The 20,802-nt window shown below is 43.3% G+C and overlaps 1 protein-coding gene across 1 annotated transcript in view; it reads left to right on the forward strand.

Annotated features, from left to right (window-relative positions):
• The window catches only part of LOC147710284 (solute carrier family 2, facilitated glucose transporter member 8-like), a 171,881-nt gene that overhangs the window by 146,247 nt on the left and 4,832 nt on the right, over positions 1 to 20,802 (forward strand). The window contains exon 9 of the mRNA XM_086919341.1: positions 18,623 to 18,768. Coding sequence (XP_086775467.1) covers positions 18,623 to 18,768 — 146 coding nt within the window. The remainder of the gene's footprint in view (positions 1 to 18,622; positions 18,769 to 20,802) is intronic.

A 20,802-nucleotide genomic window follows, 5' to 3' on the forward strand; every position in this document is an offset into this window, starting at 1 on the left:
ATCATATCAGGTGTCAATGATAATGAGGAAAGATTGATAACTTGGACAATATCAAGTGGGGTTGTTAGTGTCTCTGTGTCCCTGACCTCAGCTTTCTGCGATATTCCTCGCTTGTTCCCACGTTTGCCCCTGTGGGGTTTTGGTCTGCAGCGGCCTGTAGGGGCTGGGTTCTGTTGCCCTTCCGCACCCGCTCGACTTCTAAAAAAAAGGTGGAATTATTAGGTTGTGCGTTGGCAAGGATTTCGTTTTCGATATCACTGAGTCCAGTAGAACTCAGGGAGGTAGTGCTCGAGTGGGCGGAGTTGGAAGTGGTTGGTTTTCCAGGCTGCGAGCTGCTCCTAGGTTTGGGGATCAGTGAATCGTATTTACGGTCGAAAGTGTAGACTCTCCCATTCTTGTAATCTGCCTCGTCCCTCTTGATTTGGCGTGCCTTTCTATTCTTTATTTCTGTCTGATGTTTGAGCAGAATTTCATCTAGTAGGGTGTAATTTTTTATGGTGGCCTCGGGTTTATTGAGATCTTTGATCTCTTGTTAAATAATTGAAATTTCCGTTTGTAATTTTCCAGTCTTACGATCAGCACTCTCAATAAGAATGTCCATGAGTGTGATAGAATTATGATTTAGTGAATCCTCCCATTTCACCATGAGATCCCGATCGAGATCATCATAGGTGGGGAAGATGTGGGACCGTAAACCTCTAGGGACTATTTTGAGTTTCAAATAGTGTTTTAGAGTGGCCCCATCCCACCATCTGGAATTTTCTTGTTTTTTGAGCTTCTCCAGTTTCAGGAATTTGTCTCTAAGACCCTCTATTCGTGCAGGACCCGCTGCGGCCGATGCCTGGTGTGTGGGCATGCCTTTGGCAAGGTTCTCAAAGAGATCCGCTGCTGCTTTATCTCTGTCCATTCTAAACTGGACAAAAGCCCGCTGTGTGGTCGTAGTAGTAGTGAAAATGGTAACGTGGAGGCACCCGGTCCTAAGCCAAATCAGAATTCCAGTGACACGGGGGGTTTTAGAAAATAGGACTAGAAGGGCGCGCTACCTGGGTTAATACGTTACAAGGTGTGTGAGAGCAAAACAGTAGTTCATGTAGTGCGTGAAGAGCAGACGGCAAAACACCCTTAACCGTCCAAACAAGTCAAAAGACAAAACATTTGTACATAGCTAAGCTCTCGCAACTACAATTGTGTATGTTCCAACAAGGTACAATGACCAAAGTCAAAGGAAGCGCAGAAGCAGGTTCTTTGATGAAAGTCTTCTTGTCACAGCAAGATGTTTATTTTTTCCAGACTTGAGAGTAATACAAACGCCGACACGTGTTTCGTCGTGTGCGAATGAGTCACACGACTCATCAGGGCTGGTAATACAAAATAATGTATGCATTTGTTAACTAAACATGATCAGCTGTATACTGCATATGGTGACACTTGTGCAACCGACATGCAGTTTGTGGCGTGCGAGGATATCGCACATGGTTGGTGAAATATAGTGAAAAATACTTGCATGGTTGAGCAAGTGATTGGTCTATGGTGCTCATGTGCACGTAGTGAGTGAAATGAAGTTAAAAGACCCATGTGTGGTCATGTGTCACTCGTACACAGTGGTCCTAAGATTAAGAGGGTGTTCATAGTGATGGTGAGTGAAACGTGTAATGTCAGAAACATTCTATTTTGATAAAAAACGTGAGGAGGTCTGTGTATGACTTCTTGGTCTGGCGGTGATGCAGGTGCCTATACGTGTTCAAGATCCAGAGAGCACAAAACATGCAAATCCTATTATTCAAGGGATAATAGAAATTACCTTCCACTCCGATTCCAATATGTGGATGGAGTAAGTCTGGACCTCTGAAAGCTCTGTATCGAGCTAAAATACAGTGAGGAAAAGATGCGGAAGAAAGAAAAAAGGGAACTCATAAGGAGGCTTTCAAACGAAGGCAATGTTTACAGAACTAATTCGAGTTTGGGCAATGAAGAAAAAACAAAATATTTCTTACCAATGGGTTTAATGGGAGATTATGCAACAGTCGATGCTGTGTAACATAATATTCGGTTGCAGTAAAAGGATAATAATTGTCTTATCCCACTGGTAATTTTCTTATGTAGGAATAGCACTATGTATAAACAAAAAAGGGGGATGAGGGAATTATGAGTCAACATTGCAAAGTGCTATTTGAAAGCTAGAGCAAGTCAGCTAGTTCATAAGAATTAAAAAACGCATTTGTCCAAAAAGCTATTCTGGAATAAATGTTATTTGCAAAATTGTGAAAATTTACCTGCTAGTTGCTATAGTGTGAAGCGGAAAGCCGGGAGGGGATTCTTTATGGCGCCAAAAGAGGAAACGGGTACGTGTCCTCCGCAGTGGTGTGCTAAAAGTAAATGCGAAATATCCCATGAGAAAACGTTTCTAGGGATAAGCGTGTCGAGCATCGCATACCCGACGCTTGGACTGTAAAACGCGGGTATGCGGAGTGTTAACCAGCGGTGGGGAGACATAACGCTTACCCGCTGCAGGCAATCCCTCCTCTGTTGTTTCCCGGCGGTCGTCTCTCGTGTACGGACACGTGACCCCGGGAGAGGAGGGATTATGTAGAGAAAAATCGAGATAGAAAAGGTACTTTCGCAAAAAGGATGATTGAGGCGCCATTGTTGAATGGGGAAGATTATGGCGAAAGGAGGACGTTTTGGTCTATTCTCTGTTAAATAGCCGTCCTTGTCTATAGTGTAGTCGCCACATTTAGAGATAACGGAGAAGGAGTAAAAGTAAACTACTACCTTATGTGAACAAAAAAGGGGGCGATTCCCGCTGACTATTCATATTTCCTCAATGGTTATTATTCCAATATGGGGAAAGAATTTCAGCGCTGTTGGGCAGTATAGAGATCAAAGAACCCCATGTCCATTGAGACGAAAAGTTCAACATAAAAGGGTGAAGTTGAGATATGCTGGGCAAGGCTCGGGTGTGGCCAGATTTTTTTGGATGTATTGTGTAAAAGAGTGAAACATGCAGAAATTAAGAGTGAACAAAGGTGAACAATAATAGTGAGGAACTTCCTGTCCATATACATTTAAAAATAATTAAAAAAAATTTTAAATGCAAGATTGCGAAACCAGAACTTAGGATATGTAAATAGACAGTAATGATTGCGAAATGGTAAACAATGTTTGTACTGTCACTCTTAATAATCAAAAAAAACCATAAGCAATAATTTAAAAACATTAGCCCTTGTTAAATGGTACTATATACAAGGTTTACAAACACATACATGGAAGTAGAATACATATAATCCCTAAAAAGAGGAAATCCAATGTGTTGTCATTTGTTTTCTTCATTTTAGGGCTCCTAGTGTTTGCGCAGTATGTTAATCTGTGTGCACCAAGGATCCCCCCAGTACATTATTAATTTCCAAGAAAATATTGGAGCTCAGAATCATAGTTAAGCCCATGTTCTACGCTGCGTAAGCGCATGATCCATGTGGCCTCCCTACGCCTGAGCATCAGTTCGCGATTGCCCCCCCTGATGTTGAGGGGAATTTGATCGATCCCAAAAACACGTACTTTGATGTCATCCTCGTTGGGTTGACATTCTGCTACATGAAGTGCTACTGGGTATCTGGGGTCCCTCTTTTGTATAGCTCTCATATGTTCAGCTATCCTCTCTTTAAGAGCTCTAATGGTGCTCCCCACATATTTTTTGCCGCAATGGCATTCGATGACGTACACCACAAACTTGCTGAGGCAAGTGATGTTATGTTTAATCTGATAAACCATACCATCATGTCCTGCAAAGTTTTTTGTACCGTGTTTCCCCCACATGCACATAGAACAAAATCCGCATCTGTAGAAACCAATGCCACGTGTAGAAAGCCAGTTCTGAGCTGTGGTATTAGTGGGAACGGTAGGACTAAGTTTATTCCTCAAGGTAAAACCTTTTTTGTAGGTGATGGACGGTCTCTCTGGGATAAATTCTTTCAATGTGGGGTCCTCTAGTAAGAGTTTCCAATGTCTGTTAAGACTCTTTCTAGTGAGCTGATTTAGGGCATTAAATTCCGTAATGAACCTGACGTGTTTGTCAGTGGTTTTCATCTCAGTACGTGTTTTTAGACAATCAGGTCTGGTGATGGCTCTCGTTTTGGACTCTGCTTTTTTAAGGGAGGTTCTAGTATAACCTCTATTCTGAAATCTTCTCTTCATGGTTGTGATGCAGTTGTCAAGTTCACAGGCTTCACTACAGTTACGTTTAGCCCTAAGAAATTCACCATAGGGAATCGATCGTATCTGATGTTCAGGATGAAAACTTGAGGCATGCAAAATGGAATTGCATGCGGTAGGTTTTCTGTAAAGTCTCGAATGTAACTGCTCGTTTCTTACATAGAATTCCAGGTCTAAAAATTCAATGTGAGTCTGACTGTGTTGCATAGTGAAACTGATTTCCCAGTTGTTAGTGTTAAGGTATTCGAAGAAGGAGTTGAGGAGTTCCTCAGTCCCGGACCAAAGGAGAAAACAGTCATCTATGTATCGACCCCAAAACACTATGGAGTCAGTGTATTGTGTACCTTTATTGCCCCAGATGAGATCAGCCTCCAATGCTCCCATAAAGAGATTTGCAAAGGAGGGTGAAAACTTGGAGCCCATCGCTACTCCTTTCTTCTGTCTGTACCATTTACGATCAAACATGAAGAAGTTATTTTCCAAGATGATCTTCATCATTTGAATTAACATGTTTGTGTGTGCCCATAGTGAAGCCGGTCTGTTAGAGAGAACCTTTGTAATGGCTTCAATCCCTAGGTCTAGGTTGATGCTGGTGTAAAGGGACACTACGTCCATAGTGACCAGTATGGTGTCTTTCTGCCAATCTATGTCAGTCATGATATTGAGTATATGTTTTGAATCTTGTATGTATGAGGGAAGGTTTCTCACTAATGGTCCCAAAAAGAGGTCCACGTATTCTGCGAGCCTCTCGGTGGGACCACCAATCCCTGACACTATAGGTCTGCCAGGTGGGAATGGTTTGTCCTTGTGGATTTTGGGTAGGGTGTAAAGCCAAGGGTGTGTTGGTTTATGAACCTTGAGATATAGAAATTCATTGTCATCTAAAAGACCTGATTGTTTCCAAAGTAACAGTTGTTCATTCACTAACTTGGTAAGTGGACCAGTAGGGTTGTAGTTGAGTGACTCGTAGCAAGAGCAGTCGCTCAGTTGGCCATGGATCTCGTTGTTGTAGTCAACTAAATCCATGACCACTACATTACCCCCTTTGTCAGCCTCCCTAATGATGATGTTGGAGTTCTTACTGAGAGTGGACAGAGCTGATCGTTCTCCTATAGTTAGATTGTCTTTGTATTTGAATTTGTTGTCTAGGTGTTTGGTGTTGGTTCGATCTAGATCCTCTAGAACACGTTTGTGAAAGTTGTCAATAGAATTGCAACCTGATAGTGTTGGTATCCATTTGGATTTGCATTTCAGACCACTTGTTATATTGTAATCCGTTTCTATATCTAGTTCTTCTAGTAGCTGCTCCATTTCTAATGGACTGTCTTCCCTGTCCGTCAAAGAAAGAAGCAGATGTGTTGCTTGTATATCTTTAATCGTTACAGTTACATCGTCAAATACAGTTGGAACAAGAGTAGGTTGTCTTTGTGACTGTTGTGATCCCACAAAATGTTTTTTAAGTTTCAGGTTACGTGTAAACTTGAACAGGTCAATTTTGGTTTGGCACAAGTCACCTGTAGCATAGGGGTTAAAGTTAAGACCTTTACTGAGTAGGGAAATCATATCAGGTGTCAATGATAATGAGGAAAGATTGATAACTTGGACAATATCAAGTGGGGTTGTTAGTGTCTCTGTGTCCCTGACCTCAGCTTTCTGCGATATTCCTCGCTTGTTCCCACGTTTGCCCCTGTGGGGTTTTGGTCTGCAGCGGCCTGTAGGGGCTGGGTTCTGTTGCCCTTCCGCACCCGCTCGACTTCTAAAAAAAAGGTGGAATTATTAGGTTGTGCGTTGGCAAGGATTTCGTTTTCGATATCACTGAGTCCAGTAGAACTCAGGGAGGTAGTGCTCGAGTGGGCGGAGTTGGAAGTGGTTGGTTTTCCAGGCTGCGAGCTGCTCCTAGGTTTGGGGATCAGTGAATCGTATTTACGGTCGAAAGTGTAGACTCTCCCATTCTTGTAATCTGCCTCGTCCCTCTTGATTTGGCGTGCCTTTCTATTCTTTATTTCTGTCTGATGTTTGAGCAGAATTTCATCTAGTAGGGTGTAATTTTTTATGGTGGCCTCGGGTTTATTGAGATCTTTGATCTCTTGTTAAATAATTGAAATTTCCGTTTGTAATTTTCCAGTCTTACGATCAGCACTCTCAATAAGAATGTCCATGAGTGTGATAGAATTATGATTTAGTGAATCCTCCCATTTCACCATGAGATCCCGATCGAGATCATCATAGGTGGGGAAGATGTGGGACCGTAAACCTCTAGGGACTATTTTGAGTTTCAAATAGTGTTTTAGAGTGGCCCCATCCCACCATCTGGAATTTTCTTGTTTTTTGAGCTTCTCCAGTTTCAGGAATTTGTCTCTAAGACCCTCTATTCGTGCAGGACCCGCTGCGGCCGATGCCTGGTGTGTGGGCATGCCTTTGGCAAGGTTCTCAAAGAGATCCGCTGCTGCTTTATCTCTGTCCATTCTAAACTGGACAAAAGCCCGCTGTGTGGTCGTAGTAGTAGTGAAAATGGTAACGTGGAGGCACCCGGTCCTAAGCCAAATCAGAATTCCAGTGACACGGGGGGTTTTAGAAAATAGGACTAGAAGGGCGCGCTACCTGGGTTAATACGTTACAAGGTGTGTGAGAGCAAAACAGTAGTTCATGTAGTGCGTGAAGAGCAGACGGCAAAACACCCTTAACCGTCCAAACAAGTCAAAAGACAAAACATTTGTACATAGCTAAGCTCCCGCAACTACAATTGTGTATGTTCCAACAAGGTACAATGACCAAAGTCAAAGGAAGCGCAGAAGCAGGTTCTTTGATGAAAGTCTTCTTGTCACAGCAAGATGTTTATTTTTTCCAGACTTGAGAGTAATACAAACGCCGACACGTGTTTCGTCGTGTGCGAATGAGTCACACGACTCATCAGGGCTGGTAATACAAAATAATGTATGCATTTGTTAACTAAACATGATCAGCTGTATACTGCATATGGTGACACTTGTGCAACCGACATGCAGTTTGTGGCGTGCGAGGATATCGCACATGGTTGGTGAAATATAGTGAAAAATACTTGCATGGTTGAGCAAGTGATTGGTCTATGGTGCTCATGTGCACGTAGTGAGTGAAATGAAGTTAAAAGACCCATGTGTGGTCATGTGTCACTCGTACACAGTGGTCCTAAGATTAAGAGGGTGTTCATAGTGATGGTGAGTGAAACGTGTAATGTCAGAAACATTCTATTTTGATAAAAAACGTGAGGAGGTCTGTGTATGACTTCTTGGTCTGGCGGTGATGCAGGTGCCTATACGTGTTCAAGATCCAGAGAGCACAAAACATGCAAATCCTATTATTCAAGGGATAATAGAAATTACCTTCCACTCCGATTCCAATATGTGGATGGAGTAAGTCTGGACCTCTGAAAGCTCTGTATCGAGCTAAAATACAGTGAGGAAAAGATGCGGAAGAAAGAAAAAAGGGAACTCATAAGGAGGCTTTCAAACGAAGGCAATGTTTACAGAACTAATTCGAGTTTGGGCAATGAAGAAAAAACAAAATATTTCTTACCAATGGGTTTAATGGGAGATTATGCAACAGTCGATGCTGTGTAACATAATATTCGGTTGCAGTAAAAGGATAATAATTGTCTTATCCCACTGGTAATTTTCTTATGTAGGAATAGCACTATGTATAAACAAAAAAGGGGGATGAGGGAATTATGAGTCAACATTGCAAAGTGCTATTTGAAAGCTAGAGCAAGTCAGCTAGTTCATAAGAATTAAAAAACGCATTTGTCCAAAAAGCTATTCTGGAATAAATGTTATTTGCAAAATTGTGAAAATTTACCTGCTAGTTGCTATAGTGTGAAGCGGAAAGCCGGGAGGGGATTCTTTATGGCGCCAAAAGAGGAAACGGGTACTTGTCCTCCGCAGTGGTGTGCTAAAAGTAAATGCGAAATATCCCATGAGAAAACGTTTCTAGGGATAAGCGTGTCGAGCATCGCATACCCGACGCTTGGACTGTAAAACGCGGGTATGCGGAGTGTTAACCAGCGGTGGGGAGACATAACGCTTACCCGCTGCAGGCAATCCCTCCTCTGTTGTTTCCCGGCGGTCGTCTCTCGTGTACGGACACGTGACCCCGGGAGAGGAGGGATTATGTAGAGAAAAATCGAGATAGAAAAGGTACTTTCGCAAAAAGGATGATTGAGGCGCCATTGTTGAATGGGGAAGATTATGGCGAAAGGAGGACGTTTTGGTCTATTCTCTGTTAAATAGCCGTCCTTGTCTATAGTGTAGTCGCCACATTTAGAGATAACGGAGAAGGAGTAAAAGTAAACTACTACCTTATGTGAACAAAAAAGGGGGCGATTCCCGCTGACTATTCATATTTCCTCAATGGTTATTATTCCAATATGGGGAAAGAATTTCAGCGCTGTTGGGCAGTATAGAGATCAAAGAACCCCATGTCCATTGAGACGAAAAGTTCAACATAAAAGGGTGAAGTTGAGATATGCTGGGCAAGGCTCGGGTGTGGCCAGATTTTTTTGGATGTATTGTGTAAAAGAGTGAAACATGCAGAAATTAAGAGTGAACAAAGGTGAACAATAATAGTGAGGAACTTCCTGTCCATATACATTTAAAAATAATTAAAAAAAATTTTAAATGCAAGATTGCGAAACCAGAACTTAGGATATGTAAATAGACAGTAATGATTGCGAAATGGTAAACAATGTTTGTACTGTCACTCTTAATAATCAAAAAAAACCATAAGCAATAATTTAAAAACATTAGCCCTTGTTAAATGGTACTATATACAAGGTTTACAAACACATACATGGAAGTAGAATACATATAATCCCTAAAAAGAGGAAATCCAATGTGTTGTCATTTGTTTTCTTCATTTTAGGGCTCCTAGTGTTTGCGCAGTATGTTAATCTGTGTGCACCAAGGATCCCCCCAGTACATTATTAATTTCCAAGAAAATATTGGAGCTCAGAATCATAGTTAAGCCCATGTTCTACGCTGCGTAAGCGCATGATCCATGTGGCCTCCCTACGCCTGAGCATCAGTTCGCGATTGCCCCCCCTGATGTTGAGGGGAATTTGATCGATCCCAAAAACACGTACTTTGATGTCATCCTCGTTGGGTTGACATTCTGCTACATGAAGTGCTACTGGGTATCTGGGGTCCCTCTTTTGTATAGCTCTCATATGTTCAGCTATCCTCTCTTTAAGAGCTCTAATGGTGCTCCCCACATATTTTTTGCCGCAATGGCATTCGATGACGTACACCACAAACTTGCTGAGGCAAGTGATGTTATGTTTAATCTGATAAACCATACCATCATGTCCTGCAAAGTTTTTTGTACCGTGTTTCCCCCACATGCACATAGAACAAAATCCGCATCTGTAGAAACCAATGCCACGTGTAGAAAGCCAGTTCTGAGCTGTGGTATTAGTGGGAACGGTAGGACTAAGTTTATTCCTCAAGGTAAAACCTTTTTTGTAGGTGATGGACGGTCTCTCTGGGATAAATTCTTTCAATGTGGGGTCCTCTAGTAAGAGTTTCCAATGTCTGTTAAGACTCTTTCTAGTGAGCTGATTTAGGGCATTAAATTCCGTAATGAACCTGACGTGTTTGTCAGTGGTTTTCATCTCAGTACGTGTTTTTAGACAATCAGGTCTGGTGATGGCTCTCGTTTTGGACTCTGCTTTTTTAAGGGAGGTTCTAGTATAACCTCTATTCTGAAATCTTCTCTTCATGGTTGTGATGCAGTTGTCAAGTTCACAGGCTTCACTACAGTTACGTTTAGCCCTAAGAAATTCACCATAGGGAATCGATCGTATCTGATGTTCAGGATGAAAACTTGAGGCATGCAAAATGGAATTGCATGCGGTAGGTTTTCTGTAAAGTCTCGAATGTAACTGCTCGTTTCTTACATAGAATTCCAGGTCTAAAAATTCAATGTGAGTCTGACTGTGTTGCATAGTGAAACTGATTTCCCAGTTGTTAGTGTTAAGGTATTCGAAGAAGGAGTTGAGGAGTTCCTCAGTCCCGGACCAAAGGAGAAAACAGTCATCTATGTATCGCCCCAAAACACTATGGAGTCAGTGTATTGTGTACCTTTATTGCCCCAGATGAGATCAGCCTCCAATGCTCCCATAAAGAGATTTGCAAAGGAGGGTGAAAACTTGGAGCCCATCGCTACTCCTTTCTTCTGTCTGTACCATTTACGATCAAACATGAAGAAGTTATTTTCCAAGATGATCTTCATCATTTGAATTAACATGTTTGTGTGTGCCCATAGTGAAGCCGGTCTGTTAGAGAGAACCTTTGTAATGGCTTCAATCCCTAGGTCTAGGTTGATGCTGGTGTAAAGGGACACTACGTCCATAGTGACCAGTATGGTGTCTTTCTGCCAATCTATGTCAGTCATGATATTGAGTATATGTTTTGAATCTTGTATGTATGAGGGAAGGTTTCTCACTAATGGTCCCAAAAAGAGGTCCACGTATTCTGCGAGCCTCTCGGTGGGACCACCAATCCCTGACACTATAGGTCTGCCAGGTGGGAATGGTTTGTCCTTGTGGATTTTGGGTAGGGTGTAAAGCCAAGGGTGTGTTGGTTTATGAACCTTGAGATATAGAAATTCATTGTCATCTAAAAGACCTGATTGTTTCCAAAGTAACAGTTGTTCATTCACTAACTTGGTAAGTGGACCAGTAGGGTTGTAGTTGAGTGACTCGTAGCAAGAGCAGTCGCTCAGTTGGCCATGGATCTCGTTGTTGTAGTCAACTAAATCCATGACCACTACATTACCCCCTTTGTCAGCCTCCCTAATGATGATGTTGGAGTTCTTACTGAGAGTGGACAGAGCTGATTGTTCTCCTATAGTTAGATTGTCTTTGTATTTGAATTTGTTGTCTAGGTGTTTGGTGTTGGTTCGATCTAGATCCTCTAGAACACGTTTGTGAAAGTTGTCAATAGAATTGCAACCTGATAGTGTTGGTATCCATTTGGATTTGCATTTCAGACCACTTGTTATATTGTAATCCGTTTCTATATCTAGTTCTTCTAGTAGCTGCTCCATTTCTAATGGACTGTCTTCCCTGTCCGTCAAAGAAAGAAGCAGATGTGTTGCTTGTATATCTTTAATCGTTACAGTTACATCGTCAAATACAGTTGGAACAAGAGTAGGTTGTCTTTGTGACTGTTGTGATCCCACAAAATGTTTTTTAAGTTTCAGGTTACGTGTAAACTTGAACAGGTCAATTTTGGTTTGGCACAAGTCACCTGTAGCATAGGGGTTAAAGTTAAGACCTTTACTGAGTAGGGAAATCATATCAGGTGTCAATGATAATGAGGAAAGATTGATAACTTGGACAATATCAAGTGGGGTTGTTAGTGTCTCTGTGTCCCTGACCTCAGCTTTCTGCGATATTCCTCGCTTGTTCCCACGTTTGCCCCTGTGGGGTTTTGGTCTGCAGCGGCCTGTAGGGGCTGGGTTCTGTTGCCCTTCCGCACCCGCTCGACTTCTAAAAAAAAGGTGGAATTATTAGGTTGTGCGTTGGCAAGGATTTCGTTTTCGATATCACTGAGTCCAGTAGAACTCAGGGAGGTAGTGCTCGAGTGGGCGGAGTTGGAAGTGGTTGGTTTTCCAGGCTGCGAGCTGCTCCTAGGTTTGGGGATCAGTGAATCGTATTTACGGTCGAAAGTGTAGACTCTCCCATTCTTGTAATCTGCCTCGTCCCTCTTGATTTGGCGTGCCTTTCTATTCTTTATTTCTGTCTGATGTTTGAGCAGAATTTCATCTAGTAGGGTGTAATTTTTTATGGTGGCCTCGGGTTTATTGAGATCTTTGATCTCTTGTTCAATAATTGAAATTTCCGTTTGTAATTTTCCAGTCTTACGATCAGCACTCTCAATAAGAATGTCCATGAGTGTGATAGAATTATGATTTAGTGAATCCTCCCATTTCACCATGAGATCCCGATCGAGATCATCATAGGTGGGGAAGATGTGGGACCGTAAACCTCTAGGGACTATTTTGAGTTTCAAATAGTGTTTTAGAGTGGCCCCATCCCACCATCTGGAATTTTCTTGTTTTTTGAGCTTCTCCAGTTTCAGGAATTTGTCTCTAAGACCCTCTATTCGTGCAGGACCCGCCGCGGCCGATGCCTGGTGTGTGGGCATGCCTTTGGCAAGGTTCTCAAAGAGATCCGCTGCTGCTTTATCTCTGTCCATTCTAAACTGGACAAAAGCCCGCTGTGTGGTCGTAGTAGTAGTGAAAATGGTAACGTGGAGGCACCCGGTCCTAAGCCAAATCAGAATTCCAGTGACACGGGGGTTTTTAGAAAATAGGACTAGAAGGGCGCGCTACCTGGGTTAATACGTTACAAGGTGTGTGAGAGCAAAACAGTAGTTCATGTAGTTCCTCACTATTATTGTTCACCTTTGTTCACTCTTAATTTCTGCATGTTTCACTCTTTTACACAATACATCCAAAAAAATCTGGCCACACCCGAGCCTTGCCCAGCATATCTCAACTTCACCCTTTTATGTTGAACTTTTCGTCTCAATGGACATGGGGTTCTTTGATCTCTATACTGCCCAACAGCGCTGAAATTCTTTCCCCATATTGGAATAATAACCATTGAGGAAATATGAATAGTCAGCGGGAATCGCCCCCTTTTTTGTTCACATAAGGTAGTAGTTTACTTTTACTCCTTCTCCGTTATCTCTAAATGTGGCGACTACACTATAGACAAGGACGGCTATTTAACAGAGAATAGACCAAAACGTCCTCCTTTCGCCATAATCTTCCCCATTCAACAATGGCGCCTCAATCATCCTTTTTGCGAAAGTACCTTTTCTATCTCGATTTTTCTCTACATAATCCCTCCTCTCCCGGGGTCACGTGTCCGTACACGAGAGACGACCGCCGGGAAACAACAGAGGAGGGATTGCCTGCAGCGGGTAAGCGTTATGTCTCCCCACCGCTGGTTAACACTCCGCATACCCGCGTTTTACAGTCCAAGCGTCGGGTATGCGATGCTCGACACGCTTATCCCTAGAAACGTTTTCTCATGGGATATTTCGCATTTACTTTTAGCACACCACTGCGGAGGACACGTACCCGTTTCCTCTTTTGGCGCCATAAAGAATCCCCTCCCGGCTTTCCGCTTCACACTATAGCAACTAGCAGGTAAATTTTCACAATTTTGCAAATAACATTTATTCCAGAATAGCTTTTTGGACAAATGCGTTTTTTAATTCTTATGAACTAGCTGACTTGCTCTAGCTTTCAAATAGCACTTTGCAATGTTGACTCATAATTCCCTCATCCCCCTTTTTTGTTTATACATAGTGCTATTCCTACATAAGAAAATTACCAGTGGGATAAGACAATTATTATCCTTTTACTGCAACCGAATATTATGTTACACAGCATCGACTGTTGCATAATCTCCCATTAAACCCATTGGTAAGAAATATTTTGTTTTTTCTTCATTGCCCAAACTCGAATTAGTTCTGTAAACATTGCCTTCGTTTGAAAGCCTCCTTATGAGTTCCCTTTTTTCTTTCTTCCGCATCTTTTCCTCACTGTATTTTAGCTCGATACAGAGCTTTCAGAGGTCCAGACTTACTTCATCCACATATTGGAATCGGAGTGGAAGGTAATTTCTATTATCCCTTGAATAATAGGATTTGCATGTTTTGTGCTCTCTGGATCTTGAACACGTATAGGCACCTGCATCACCGCCAGACCAAGAAGTCATACACAGACCTCCTCACGTTTTTTATCAAAATAGAATGTTTCTGACATTACACGTTTCACTCACCATCACTATGAACACCCTCTTAATCTTAGGACCACTGTGTACGAGTGACACATGACCACACATGGGTCTTTTAACTTCATTTCACTCACTACGTGCACATTAGCACCATAGACCAATCACTTGCTCAACCATGCAAGTATTTTTCACTATATTTCACCAACCATGTGCGATATCCTCGCACGCCACAAACTGCATGTCGGTTGCACAAGTGTCACCATATGCAGTATACAGCTGATCATGTTTAGTTAACAAATGCATACATTATTTTGCATTACCAGCCCTGATGAGTCGTGTGACTCATTCGCACACGACGAAACACGTGTCGGCGTTTGTATTACTCTCAAGTCTGGAAAAAATAAACATCTTGCTGTGACAAGAAGACTTTCATCAAAGAACCTGCTTCTGCGCTTCCTTTGACTTTGGTCATTGTACCTTGTTGGAACATACACAATTGTAGTTGCGAGAGCTTAGCTATGTACCATCAAAATCACGACCAACTCCGACGATAACCTCATGACCGCCGAACACCTCCACTTCCAGATCCACACTGACCCCAGGACCACACTCAGAGGCACCCTCATCTACAGACCACCAGGAACCCGCACACAATTCACAGAAGACATCACAGACTTCATCAGCCCACATGCCCTCACCTCCGAGAACTACATTCTACTGGGAGACCTCAACTTCCACCTGGAAAAGAATAACGACAGCAACACCACCACCCATCTGGACAACCTAGCCAATCTCGGACTCAAACAACTTGTTGACATCCCCACCCACCTTGCCGGACACACGCTCGACCCTATCTTCACCTCCAGCAAACACATCTCCTTCGATCACACCACATCTCTCCATTGGACAGACCACCACTGCGTTCACTTCAACTACAAAAAGACCACGACCCACAACCCCCCACAACCTATTCCTCGAAGAAACTGGAACAAAATCACCACCGACCAGCTCTTCACATCGCTCAACCAAAACTCTCCTGCCATATCAGTGGACCCAAACCAAGCTGCCACCAAACTCACACAATGGATCACCCACTGCGCTGACGAATTAGCACCCTTGAAAAACCACCAGATCAAACAAGGTAGCAAAAAGGCCCCCTGGTTCAACGATGACCTTAAGAAATCCAAGAAATTATGTCGTACTCTCGAGAAAACCTGGAGAAAAAACCCAACTACTGACAACCAGACCTCCTTCAAGGACGCCACCCGCAAACACCACCAATTGATCCGATCCACCAAGAAATCTGCATTCAAGGATCGACTCGACAACAACGCCCACAACAGCAAAGAACTATTCAACATCGTCAAAGAATTTACCAACCCCACCGCCGACACCAACGACATCACTCCCTCTCAAAACCTCTGCAACTCTTTATCCTCTTTCTTCCACAACAAAATTGCCGACATTCATAATAGCTTTGAAAACCAGTCCAATGAACAGCCCACTCCACCCACCTCCGAACTAAAACAGCACTCTCACAACCTTCTCGCCTGGAACCCAATCACCACTGAGGACACCATCCGCCTGATGAACTCCATTCACTCAGGATCGCCAACCGACCCATGTCCCCACCACATATTCAACAAAGCAGACTCCATCATCGCACCCCATCTCCGCGATGTCATCAACTGTTCCTTCAACTCCGCTACCTTCCCAGAAAGCTGGAAACATGCCGAACTCAGCGCCCTTCTGAAAAAACCCACAGCAGACCCCTCTGAACTTAAGAACTACCGCCCCATCTCACTCCTCCCTTTCCCTGCCAAAGTCATTGAGAAAGCCGTCAATAATCAGCTCGCCGCCTTCCTGGAATCCAACAATTCCCTCGACCCTTCACAGTCCGGCTTCCGTTCCAAACACAGCACCGAAACCGCCCTCATTGCAGCTACAGACGACATCCGAACGCTACTGGACAACGGAGAAACAGTTGCCCTCATCCTACTCGACCTCTCCGCCGCCTTCGACACAGTATGCCATAGCACCCTCATTCAACGCCTCAACAACATCGGTACACAAGGTAAAGCTTTGGACTGGATCATCTCGTTCCTCGCAGGAAGAACCCAGAGAGTCCGCCTCCCCCCATTCAAATCAGAGACCACCAAAGTCATCTGTGGTGTACCACAAGGATCTTCACTCAGCCCCACCCTCTTCAACGTATACATGAGTCCCCTCGCATCCATCGTGCGCCAACACAACCTCAACATCATCTCCTACGCAGACGACACCCAGCTGATCCTCTCCCTCACCAAAGACCCAAACACCGCCAAAACCAATCTACACGAAGGAATGAAAGAAGTAGCCAAATGGATGAAGAACAGCAGTTTAAAACTAAACTCGGACAAAACTGAAGTCCTCATCCTAGGATCATCCCCCTCTGCCTGGGACGACTCATGGTGGCCACCGGCCCTGGGTACAGCACCCATACCTACAGATCACGCTCGTAACCTTGGCTTCATCCTAGACTCCTCCCTCTCGATGACTAGACAAGTCAACGCCGTCTCATCTTCATGCTTCAACATCCTACGCATGCTCAAAAAAATCTTCCGCTGGATCCCCACCGAAACAAGAAAGACAGTCACCCACGTACTGGTCACCAGCCGACTGGATTATGGAAATACCCTTTACGCCGGGACCACGGCCAAACTACAGAAAAAACTCCAACGCATCCAAAACGCCTCAGCCAGACTCATACTGGACATTCCCCGTCAGGCTCACATTTCTGGTCACCTGAAGGATCTCCACTGGCTCCCCGTCAATAAGAGAATAACGTTCCGCCTCCTCACCCACGCACACAAGGCCCTCTAAGTCTTAGGACCCGAATGCCTCAACACACGACTGTCCTTCTACACTCCCACCCGCCAACAACGATCATCCAATCAAGCCCTCGCCGCAATCCCGCGCATTCACAGATCCACCATGGGAGGAAGATCCTTCTCCTACTTAGCAGCCAAAACCTGGAATTCTCTCCCCACTCACCTCCGACTTACACATAACCACCTCTCCTTCAGAAAACAACTAAAAACCTGGCTATTTGATATGTAACGAACCCACCCTCCCTCAAGCCCCTTGAGACCCTCTGGGTGAGTAGTGCGCTATATAAATTACTGAACTTGAACTTGAACTTGAACTGTAAGAGAACAAAAGTAAACCCACAGCTCCAGAGAATGTGTTTTTTTATAGTGTTTTCTTTGATTTGTTTTTTTTGTAAACTACCTCTAATCACCTGGTCTCAAAGTGCTTTGGGGGTAAGAGTACAAATAGGAGGAAAATGGCTACTTGCTTTGCAATACGCATCCTTTCTAACCTTGAGTCCTACACATACAGAACAGGTAGGATCAGACACTGGAGGCTTGGATATGAGATTTTTCTTCCTTCTTCAGATGAGGATGTTTAATGCTTTAATATGTAACAAGATGAAACTTTAGTGAAAATGCAAGATTTCCAATTTACATTCTTTGTACACAACTCAACTAGTCAAACACTATGCGTGTTTTCTTGGTTTTAAAATGTCTATGTGACCAACTGGGTCTATGGGGTTTGACGGGAAAGGGGATCTGCCTTAAATAAGTAGGACAAGAGAACCTGCATAAACCGATGGTTCAAACTCATTGTTACTTGTCTCATTTAGAGATAGGGTAGCCTCCGGGTTTCCAGGGTGGAGTCTTAGCTGACTGCATTAGGAATGTCTCTGCGAATAGTGAGTTCTCAACAAGGCCACTGGCTTCAGAGTGCCAAAAGATCCAATCTGCTTCTGCTTTCTCAGGAAAAGCCCTTTTGGCAAAATGATTCCCTCCAACACTGACATAGCAGGGAATGTCTGATCATGGCACCCAGCCATCTGCTGGAAGGACAGAAGCAAGTCCCTCAGAGGGTAGGCAGTGTTCTACTGGGAGGGTAACTTCCCAAAAAAGCTTCCCTGTTCACCAATTTCACCCACACCCTGCATTATATGCTCATCTATCACCCCACTCTCTCTTTTTCCACTTCTCTGGCTCTGACACATTGCTGATTGGTTTCTGTTGTACATTTTAGCAGCTATGACAGCTCCTTTCTCCTATTTCTGCTGGACTTGCTCTTCTCCAGAAGTGCACTGCAAGTGCTTCCGGAGTTTCTGATTTACCCCTTTTGCCTCACACTAGTTGTTTTTATTGCATGTGACATGTGTCGTTCCTCAGTTTCTGTCTTAATCCGAGATGTACCTTCCATTCACCTTTCTTGTCTCAGCATGCTCTGGATCCCATCATTTCTACCATCTTCCCCCGACTCCACATTGCTACTGTTAGCCTACAGAGCAACAGGTCAAGTTTGTAATGCACATGCTACACAACTTATTTCTCTGAGTCTGAGTCTTGCTGATGTGCAATAGTTCTACATCTTTAAACAGGTGTGCCTTGAGGGACTCCTTTAGTTTGTCAATATTTCCACCTTACAAAACTGTAGCAGGGGAATTGCAACAAGTCGGGCCTCTGTAGGTATGGTAATAATTTATTCTGTTGTGTACTCATTTGCTTTTTTTCTTCTGTACCTCAAACTAAATTGTTACAGATACTTGTTTTTTTCTTTATTATTCAGGATATGCGATTGGCTGGGGTCATATCCCTGGATTGTTGATGTCAGAGGTGTTCCCGTGGAGAGTGAGGGCACTGGGAACTGGTTTTTGTCTTCTGATCCACTGGTCAATTTCTTTTCTGTTTGCGATGGTGTATTTTGATGTCATGGTAAGTACAGTTCAGAGGAAACATTAGTCAGAATATATCATCTATACTATACTACTGTGTAGAGCCTTCCACATTGCTTTCTTAAAATAGCAAATTTTGGTTGGTCCATGTGTTGCCAAGATCTCTTACCGAATAGAAAAGGAGCTTCCATTGGCACACCCCTCCATCCTCCTGAAGTGCAAAGGAGAATTAAATTGTTGTATTGGGAATTTGTAGCAATTATCTCCTTGTATACATTTCTTGGTGCTGCTTTGTGTGAAGGGATATTGTCTCTGACCAATAACTTCTCTGACACTGTAGGCAGATAGGAACATTGTGCTAGCAATTGAGCACCTCCCAATGATACCTCCAAAAAGCCCCCGCCTGCTACTGATTATTCAGCCCCAGACCTACAAGGGCTCACGCTCAAAAACAGTGTGTCCTGGGACACATTCTAAATCTTTGATGAAAATACCATTCCTAATGTCTTTACAACACTTAAGTCATCAAACAACTTCTGAGACTCTCTACCAGTTAACTTCTTCAATGAGATTAAAATGTATTTACTCCCACTGGACTAAGATAGTGAATGCTTCACTACTTCAAGGAACTGCTGATAACTTCCATCCTATATCCACCATTCCCTCTGTGGCAAAGCTCCTTGAGAAATGCGTCCATTCCCAACTATGCAATTACATTGCTCAGTTTCACCTTATTGACTATTGCTCAGTTTCACCGCATTGACTAATTACAATCTGGCTTTTGTCAGGGACACAGCACAGAAACAGTCCTTACACCACAGTTGATGATGCGCTTAAAATGCTAGATAAGAACGAATCTTGCCTCCTAATCCTCCTAAACATGACAGCCTCCTTGACATACTTGAATGCAGAATGGGATTATCTGGAGTTGTCGACAATTAGTTCACCTCACTTCACACAACAGAACTCAAAGAACCAAGGTTAACCCATCCCTGTCCACCACCACTCCAGTCACTGTAGGGGTCGCTCAGGGGTCCGCCTTATCACCTACCCTGTTTAACCTGTTCATGGAGCCTCTAACCGAAATTCAGAAATTTCCCAACGTACAATACCATATGCATGCAGATGACATCCAACTATACCTAAAAATCTCCTCCCCTAAAGATATCCGTTTACTCAACACAACATTGCTAAAAACCCAAACTATCTGACCAGAAACCACTTCAAACGCAACTCGCTCAAAACCGAATTACTCTTAATTGCCCCACCAAAACGATCTCTCGACATCGAAGATTGGATGAAACACGAAACAGCTTCAACTACCTTCCACACATTATGGATTCTACAAGAGCACTGTGAATAACACTTGACAAGAATCTCAACATGCAGGAGCCCATTAGCTCAGCCACCAGAGGAGCAAACTTTCAAATTAATATTCAAAGACAAATATAACCCTTCCTCCCCTTCGACGACCTTAAATCATCTATGCAAGCTCTATTAATCCCCAGGTTAGACTATAGGCGTGCAACCCTATAGTGCCGAAATTCAAGTTGGCTCCACTAAGGGATTCCCTTAACTCTGCTGCAAGGCTCATAACTGCATCCAAAACGAACAACCACATCACTCCAGATCATGAGGCACTAAAATCGCTCCCCTATGAGGCAAGGAAACAGCTGAAAATTGCTTGCATGACCAATGAGAACACCCAAGTACCTAGCTGATAAACTGGAACTGTGTGGCGGTTGCAGATCGTCTAGAAGCACCAGCACCTTACTGTTTAAACCTTCAAAATGTCAGAAAAAGAAAACCTACAACCAAGCTTTCTCCCGATTTGCCCCTAGAATCTGAAACTCCCTGCCCCCTGCAGTCAGACTGAACCCTTTAATCACATGATTAAAAAAAAAAAAGTCAAACTGCTCTTAATGAACAAAACTCTACCCTGAAACCACTGACTCATTTCTCTGGATTCTGATTTGACACAGCTCTCCAATCAGGTGTTGCTTTCTAACTCATTGTCTTTCCGATTTGCAAAGGATATTGTCAGCGTTTGTTTTTTGTCTGTCTTGTTTTACAC

The sequence above is a fragment of the Lissotriton vulgaris genome, chromosome 5, assembly GCF_964263255.1.
Source record: "Lissotriton vulgaris chromosome 5, aLisVul1.2, whole genome shotgun sequence".
Lineage (NCBI taxonomy): Eukaryota > Metazoa > Chordata > Amphibia > Caudata > Salamandridae > Lissotriton > Lissotriton vulgaris.